The following is an 8,540-nucleotide window of genomic DNA, read 5'->3' as shown; positions in this document are numbered from 1 at the left end:
CAGAGAGTCAAGGATCCACGGTGCAGAAGAGAGGTTTGAAGGAATATAGTTCAGGGAAGGGGAGCTTGATCCACAAAAAGACACTGGCCAAATTTCTGAAAAACATTCCACGGTGCTCAGAGCAAGCAGGGAAGGGTATATTTACTTTTGTTTGGATCTGTAATACTTTGAGGGTTATAAAGCAAGGAGTAACTCTGCTAGGGACCTTTACAGACCTGTGAGTCATTTTCACAGGTGCTGGGAGAAGCTCAGGATAAGCTGGAGCATCCATGAGGCTGAGATTCCTGCAGCATCTGAGAGGTGCAGGAGCCTGAGGCACCTTCATCCCAAGCAGTTCTGCTCGTGGTGCTGCCCAGGCTGCTATGTCACACATCCCAGTGTATATGGAATCGGACAAAATCAGCTATAGCAGTCTGGGAAGTGTCCAAGCACTGTGCTTTTCTTAAACCTTTTAAGATTTAAAGAATCAGAAAGTAAGTTTGCATGTGCCTGTGCTGCTACATCCAGGTTCTCAGAGCAGGATCTTCCCCACTGACGGAAAGAGGACAGCAGACACAAATGTCATCTTTTCCCAGCGTCTCTGGAAGCTTCCCTTCTTCATACTGCAATATTACTGCACCCAGACAGAATGATGACAGGGCCTGACTGATAATACTGCTTCCAGCAGAGAATTTGTCTTGTTAAAAAAGCACCTAGCTTAAGAAAGTAAAATAGGGAGGGATTGCCTGCATTTTACACCAAAGGGACTCTGCAACCCTAAATTGTGAGAAAGCAGATTAAATTCACTTTAAAAAAACAGGGTAATTCCAAGTGTCATCCAAGGGTTAAAATGTAACTGATGTCCTCACTGAACTGCTGAGTGGGGATGAGCAGATCAACTTCAGGTTTTGTTTTCTTATTCATGGATCTGGGAGATGAAAGCAATCATCAGCCTGATAGCCTATCTTTGTGAATGTTTCCTAATGTTTTCCCCAATTTAATCGTAAATGTGGAAGGCAGTGCTGCTTCCCTGTACCCTTTGGGATACTACTTCGTAAGCTAATAATTATCTTACAAATCCATGATGCAACCAGCTTTCACCTCTCTCACTGTGGGAAACCACATCCCCTCCAGCAGTATCCCCTTCCTTTTGTCACCTGTGCCCTCCCCATATGCTCTTTTCAATCAGTTTCTTGTGTCTTCAATCTAATTTCAAATTAAGGCTCCATGGTGGGGGGCAGGGGCTTTCCTTCCCCACTCCCTGCCTGTGAAATACCAGGTTCTCCCACCCCATTACAGAAAGACTAGATTTCTTTGGTGAGCTCAGACAAGATGCAATTTAGAGTAATCTATCACGCTGATAGAAATGCAAGCAGATATAATACTGTGAACTTATTTTATTTCTAATTATGCAAATCATTATGTAAAATAGGCAAATGCATCATTTCGCCCCAGGCTCCCGGCATTTCCCCACTAAGCTTTAGGGAGTGCAAATTTTGATGTTCTTAGCTCAATAGCCTGCCTGATCATGTAAGACTATATGTAAGTAGTCTTCAAAATGTTGAAGTTAAAAGTGTTGTGGAAGCTATTTACCAAATGTAACTGAGACAAATATCATAATTCAGGCGGTTGCACCGGGGCATTGGCAGTGCGGTTAGCAGGACAGCCAGTGAAGCCCAGCAAGTTTCTGCGATAGGGGTTGAAGGAGCAGGGGGAAATGATGGCCTTTGTTCTTCTGAGGGCAAGGAGGACTGGAAGCCTTGCAACAGGTAACCTGAAAATGTTCACCCTCAGGCACCCAAAATAAGCGGTGGGGTGGGGAGGGGGTGTTTTGGTTTGATTCAGCCCCCCCATGGGAAGAGCTTTCTATCAGATGGGATAGGAAACAAGGAAAATTATATTGGCACAATTTAAGGCGGCTTTAAAACAGCAGGAGAAGACATCATGTAGGGATGCCGCTCCTCACTCTGACTTAGCTTGGCAGTTGAACTGGATTTATTTTTAATTGTGTAAAAAGACAGATAATTGTTCCTAACAATTCCTCCCTATGCACAGTAGTCTAGTCAGACAGCTCCAGAGTTGGTACCAATACCTGAGACTAAATTTATTCTGGTATCTTGGACTTGCCAGGACTTTGCTTGTGAAGGTTTATTGCTGACAGACCACGTGGAGATTTTTAGAGAAAACCTTTTGAACTGCTATGTGGTTGCAATAGACAATTTCTCAGACACTGTAGTCTTGCACAGCACATCTGGTTTGGGTGGCTGATAACCTGGCTAATGGTTGCTGCCTGTGCTCATGTGCTGATGAGAATCCCTCCTGTTGTGAGGAAATTCAAGTGGTTTTGCAGGCTAACACTCATGATTTTAGATTGAGGTAAAAACAGGAGAGGAGCACAAGTTTGCTGCCTTTTGAAACACGGCTCATGATACTTACAGAGGTTCTGGATGTTTTGGGGTAACCTGCGTTCCAGAATCCTGGATTTAGCTGCTGCTTTTATTTTTCTAGGCTGTCCCAGACTGACTTAGGAGTCCAGGATTTTCTTAGGCCATGACCTGCAATTTTGAGACTGACATTGCCTCTCTCAGTGATTGTGTCCCATCTCCCAGTGGGTTTAAATAGGAGAAGAAACCTTGGAATTTGGCAACAACACACCCAGGAGGCTTTCTTCTGCCATCTTAGTAAATCCTGTTGCACATTCCTGCCATCTGGGATGGCCTAGAAGCATCATTCTGTGTAATAAGTTTACTCTCTTTTTATCTCCCTAAGAAATAATGTAGGATACAGCTTTCCTTTCTTCTTCCTTTCTGCCTACCCTTCCACTTCTTTCTTTTTTCCCTCTTGCTTCACTCTGATTCTACATTGTGTTCATCATAAGTGTAATGGAGTCACACTGCTTCTACAGCACGTACCAGAGCTCCCAGTTGTCTTTTTGTTCATGCCATGGTTCGGATGAATGACTCTAACAAATGGGACGAGTAGAAAACAGGGGGGACCCTGATGCCATCTGCCCTGTCTTGTAGATAAATATGCAGTTAAAGTCTCGCCACTTGATTTGACATTCCTTAATCTGAATAGTTTCTGTCCCTGTCTCCCTACTGCTGAAAGATAGTTTCTTGCAATACAATTTTACTAGCTCTGAACTTGTCTCTTTTCTTACAGAAATCAGAATGAGTGATGCATGGTGCAGAAAGTTTGCAGTTGCTTTACTTTCTCTGCATTGTCATTGCCTGCCAGTGAAACATCTCCTTTCATCCAATGTCTTTCATTGTGAATATCACAAAATGCTTTGCAGATGAAGTCAGTCATATAAGCCAGAGTGAAAACCAGAGGCTTTAAGTGATTGTTACAGATAGGTGACTCAACAGCTCATGGAGTGTTACAGAAAGATGGGATGGTGAGGGGAAAAAAAAAAAAAACAACGGGAAAGAAAAATCTTTTTGAAGGTTACTAACAGCCAAAGAACAAACAATAGAGTAGACAAGTTCATGTAAGTTTGTATCATGGGAGGTTATTTAGGTGAAGAGTATCATAAAAATCTGCTTAGTCACTAGGTGTAAAAAAGCAAGGAATTCAGATAACAAGCCTTAACAAACTGAAAAACTGAAGTTCCTCTAAGGCACTCTCAAACAGCTACAACTGAGAATGAAGAAAAGACTTTTTTCCAAAGGCAACTGTTGCAGCCATGAGTCCTGCCTGAACATATTTTGGAGAGCACTGTATTATTTTTAAAAGCATGTCCACTTTTAGAGAAGTGTAAATTTATTTTAGTAAGCCTGTTTATAACTGTCAGCTTCTCCTAACAAATGTAACAAAAGCTGCAGCTCCATGGTCTTACTGGCATGAGGACACGTTGCTCATGAGAGGAGAGGATACAGGAAACATTTGTCCAACAATTGCTGTTGGAGTTCCCTGAGACAAACCCTGCTCTCTTGACCTGCCCTGGAGGACGGGACAGATCGTCGTATTTGCTTAGTTGCTAACAGGGGCACAATCCCGAGTAAAGAAGTAAAAGTAAGAATTTGAATAGTACAGTTCAGGGGACCTCTGTCCTCAAAGGGAGGGATAGGGCAGGTTGAATAATACTTGTCCCGAGCTAGCTTTGACCACAGGCTTTTGTAGGCCACTGTGAAGGAAAAGCAGGCACTGTTGCATGGCTTTTGTCGAGCACACCCTTTCTGTGCAGCCAAGGACATGCTCTGCCTGCACGTTCCAGAGGCTGGATGGTTCCAGCAACCTGTGTTTCAGTGGTGCACCTCAAAACGCAGCTATGCTGCAAAACCACACTTCTGTCCTTAGCAAACGTATGTTGGCCTAGCTCTAGATCTGCTCAGCATTCCCTGGCAGGCCAGGAATGGCCCTCTCCCGACCTGTGCCGTTTTCTCTCTTGCAGGGAGGCTGGGCGCTTCCACAGAGGAACTGCTGCTTTTTTACAGCCTTTTTGAGTCTCTTAAGGGGTTGCAGCAGTGCAGATGGGGATTTAAAATTTCTCCTCTTTGCTTAGGTAACACTGGACGTTTCAAAAAAAGCTGCCTTCCCCCAGCTAAAGCTTAGATCTGCATGAATAAAGCGTTTATTCTGCCAGCAAAAAGCAACGGTCATGCTGTGATAACAAATCAAACCCCCCACGCTGGGGGAGGCGATGGCGCACAGACATGAACATCCTGACAACGCAATCAGCTCATCCTGCAAATGTACCCGGGCGCTGCTTCTATTCCCCCCTCCCTTTTTTTTTTTTCTCCTTTTTTAATAACTCTGGGCACAGGCAGCTGTTTGCATTTTCAAAGCCTGCTCAGAGAGCAGCCAGTTAATTTTAGTGTGCTGGGGCCACCCTGAGCGAGCTGGCTGCGCCCCCCCCCCCGCTTGCCGGCTCTGCCCCGCAGCGCGGGGGGTGGCGGACCCGGAGCGGCTCCTCCCGCCCCGCCCCGCCCCGCCCCGCCCCGCCCCGCCGGGGATGGGAAAAAGTTGTTGGCAACTTTTTTTTTCCCCCGGCGCCGGCTCCTCCCCCTCCCCTCCCCCCACGCCCTCCTCGCCCCGCCCCCTGCGCGGCTATTGGGCGGACGAGCGTGGCGAGGCCCCGCCCCCGGCGCGGTTTGTGAATGGGGCCGGCGGCGGGGGCGGGGCCCCGCGGCGCGCCCGCGCGTATATGTGTCTTTTTTTTGTGCCGGGGCGGCCGTGGGTTGGGAGCCGCGGTGCGGGCGGTGTGAGGCGGGAGGCGCGCGGCTGCCCTGGACGCACAGCCCGCAGCGGCGCCCGTCGAGAGCGGAGCCCAGCCGAGCCGTGGGGAGGATCGCGCAGTAATTGGATTTTAAAAGTTATTTAAGCCCCGGAGTAAAATACACGGCTCAGCCGGGCGCGGTAATAATCCATTTAGCCGTAACCTAAATCCCCGGCGCCGGGGCCGCGCAGCCGGGCGGAGAGGACCGCCTCCGCCTCGCCGCCGCCTTCTCCGGCAGGAGCAGCTCCGGAAACTTTCGCCGAGGGAAGCGCCGCCGCCGCGCTGCGAGGGTCGACCCGCCGCGAGCGGCGACCCGCCGGAGCCGAGGCAGAAAGTCGGAAGGAGACAGAAGGAGCCCCTCCGCCGCCCTCCGGACGCTGATGCCCCTGGGGCGCCGCGCCGCCCGGCTCTAAAGGACTCGCCGCGGCTCCCCGGGCCCCTGGCCGCCCCGGCGATGCGGTCTGCAGGAGGAGGAGGCGGCAGGGCGGCCGACGCCGGCTGCCCCTTGCTGGGGCTGGCCGCGCTGCTGGCCGCCCTACTGGGGACCCCCGCGGGCGCAGCAGCGCAGCAGTACCACGGCGAGAAGGGCATCTCCGTGCCGGACCACGGCTTCTGCCAGCCCATCTCCATCCCGCTCTGCACGGATATCGCCTACAACCAGACCATCCTGCCCAACCTGCTGGGCCACACCAACCAGGAGGACGCGGGGCTGGAGGTGCACCAGTTCTACCCGCTGGTCAAGGTGCAGTGCTCGGCCGAGCTCAAGTTCTTCCTCTGCTCTATGTATGCGCCGGTGTGCACTGTGCTGGAGCAGGCCATCCCGCCCTGCCGCTCCCTCTGTGAGCGGGCCCGCCAGGGCTGCGAGGCCCTCATGAACAAGTTCGGCTTCCAGTGGCCAGAGCGGCTCCGCTGTGAGAACTTCCCAATCCACGGCGCGGGTGAGATCTGCGTGGGGCAGAACACGTCGGACGCCCCACCGGGGCCTGGCGGTGCAGCGGGCCGGGTGGCCACTGCTCACCCCACGGCTGGCTATCTCCCTGACTTCCTCACACCACCGCAGCCCCCCTCTGGCTTCTCCTTCTCCTGCCCCCGGCAGCTCAAAGTGCCCCCTTACTTGGGCTACCGGTTCTTGGGGGAGCGGGACTGCGGGGCCCCCTGTGAGCCAGCCCGGCCCAACGGGCTCATGTACTTCAAGGAGGCGGAGGTGCGATTTGCCCGGCTGTGGGTGGGAGTGTGGTCTGTGCTGTGCTGCGCCTCCACGCTCTTCACTGTGCTCACCTACCTGGTGGACATGCGCCGTTTCAGCTACCCAGAGCGGCCCATCATCTTCCTCTCGGGTTGCTACTTCATGGTGGCAGTGGCCTATGCAGCAGGTTTCTTGCTGGAGGAGCGGGTGGTGTGTCTGGAGCGCTTCTCTGAGGACGGCTACCGCACTGTGGCCCAAGGCACGAAGAAAGAAGGCTGCACCATCCTCTTCATGATCCTTTACTTTTTTGGCATGGCCAGCTCCATCTGGTGGGTCATCCTGTCCCTCACCTGGTTCCTGGCTGCTGGCATGAAGTGGGGCCATGAGGCCATCGAGGCCAACTCCCAGTATTTCCACCTGGCTGCCTGGGCTGTTCCTGCTGTCAAAACCATCACCATCTTGGCCATGGGGCAGGTGGATGGGGATGTACTCAGTGGGGTGTGTTACGTAGGTATCTACAGCGTGGACTCACTGCGGGGCTTTGTCCTGGCGCCCTTGTTTGTATACCTCTTCATTGGCACTTCCTTCTTGCTTGCTGGCTTCGTGTCTTTGTTTCGCATCCGTACCATCATGAAGCACGACGGCACCAAGACGGAGAAACTGGAGAAGCTGATGGTGCGCATTGGTGTCTTCAGTGTCCTCTACACGGTGCCTGCCACCATTGTCCTGGCATGTTACTTCTATGAGCAGGCGTTCCGTGGCACCTGGGAGAAGACGTGGCTCCTCCAGACCTGCAAAACCTATGCTGTGCCCTGTCCCAGCCACTTTGCCCCTATGAGCCCAGACTTCACTGTCTTCATGATCAAGTACCTCATGACCATGATTGTTGGGATCACAACTGGCTTCTGGATCTGGTCTGGCAAAACCCTTCAGTCCTGGCGGCGCTTCTACCACAGACTCAGCACAGGCAGCAAAGGCGAGACAGCAGTATGAGACCCCCCGGTCCCCTCTGGCACACACACACGCACGCACACATGCAGGGGAGAGGAATACTTGGCAGAAGAGGACGGCAATAGCTCCCTGAAGAGCAGGGAAGGGAGAGTTTCCCAAACTTTTTCTTCTTCCCAGAGGGTTTGAAGGAAAAAAATAATCTTTGCATAAAGGATCAGACGAACTGTGTCCCGTGGTGCTTATACCTGGCTAAGTGGTGGAAAAGCACAGAGAAGGAGGCCACTGGTGGAATGGGAGAGGCCTTTACCTGTAAGATGTCCCCTTACTTCTCTTTCCTGCTACCCCTGTGCAGGAAAAAAACTCAACTCGGCTAAAACCGTCCCACCTTGCTCTGGACTAGAGAGAGGGGAAGCCAGATCTGTTGAGGTGCTCCTGCCCAGAATTAGCCAAAGCCTCTCTGAATTGCTGGGGTCAAACTGCAGTGCAGGCAGGGTGACTCCCGAGCCTGAGCTTGCTGCCTGCTCCCTTCCAGCTTAGTGGAGCAATCACGTGAGTATGGCACAACCGGCTACAGCCCCCATCGTGCGCTGGTGAGATGCCTCTTGTGTCAAGGTGCAAGTTCCTTTTTACCTCCATGATACCTGTTGTAATTGTTTTAAAGTGAAAATTGGGACCTCGGTCTGTTGTTCTTGCTGCTGTGGGGAAGGAGGGGGTTGCTATCCACACCCTGAAAAGAAATGACTTGTTGCTTTTCAGCAGAAGGCTTTTCCCCCTTGCCTTTGTTCTAGGAGACAAAGGGGGAAACAAAAGTGTTTTCTATGTAGAAAGGCATAAGCATGGGATCGGGTTTTATGGGCAAACTAACAAAAAGAAGTCGTTGAGGTTCACCCTTGGATGTGAGGAGCTCGAAGAAATAAACATTCCTTTTATGAATAAAGGAGGAGGCAGCATGTTTTCCTGCCGTTTGATATGGGTCGCTTTTCTAAGCTGAAGGAAACGCAAGACTTAGAGAGCAAGAAGAGCGTAATGGAGAGCACCTGCCAAAACAAGAGCCATTAAAATACATAATGTAAAGATAGGATTTTTTTTTTTTTCTTCCCATAAACCTGCTTTCTTTCCTGCTTTGCAGTGAGCTCGCTGCAGGTAAAGTCAATACACACCGGCTTCTGGGGACAGGAGGAATCCTTTTGGCTGAGGATGGAACCT

The 8,540-nt window shown here is 51.2% G+C and overlaps 1 protein-coding gene across 1 annotated transcript; it reads left to right on the top strand.

The window, feature by feature from the left end:
* Positions 1 to 5,651: 5,651 nt before the first annotated feature.
* Positions 5,652 to 7,376, top strand: FZD7 (frizzled class receptor 7). Its single transcript, XM_009959713.2, has one exon. It carries the CDS (start codon positions 5,652 to 5,654, stop codon positions 7,374 to 7,376), a length of 1,725 nt encoding a protein of 574 aa, XP_009958015.2.
* Positions 7,377 to 8,540: the final 1,164 nt, after the last annotated feature.

This window comes from Leptosomus discolor, chromosome 5 (genome assembly GCF_034619465.1).
Source record: "Leptosomus discolor isolate bLepDis1 chromosome 5, bLepDis1.hap2, whole genome shotgun sequence".
Taxonomy (NCBI): domain Eukaryota; kingdom Metazoa; phylum Chordata; class Aves; order Leptosomiformes; family Leptosomidae; genus Leptosomus; species Leptosomus discolor.
The sequence above is the reverse complement of the archived record's forward strand: the minus strand, read 5'-3'. Positions and strand labels throughout refer to the sequence as shown.

Excerpts from the sequence above, each read along its gene's own strand:
- FZD7 (XM_009959713.2), top strand. The coding sequence starts at position 5,652 with ATGCGGTCTGCAGGAGGAGGAGGCGGCAGGGCGGCCGACGCCGGCTGC.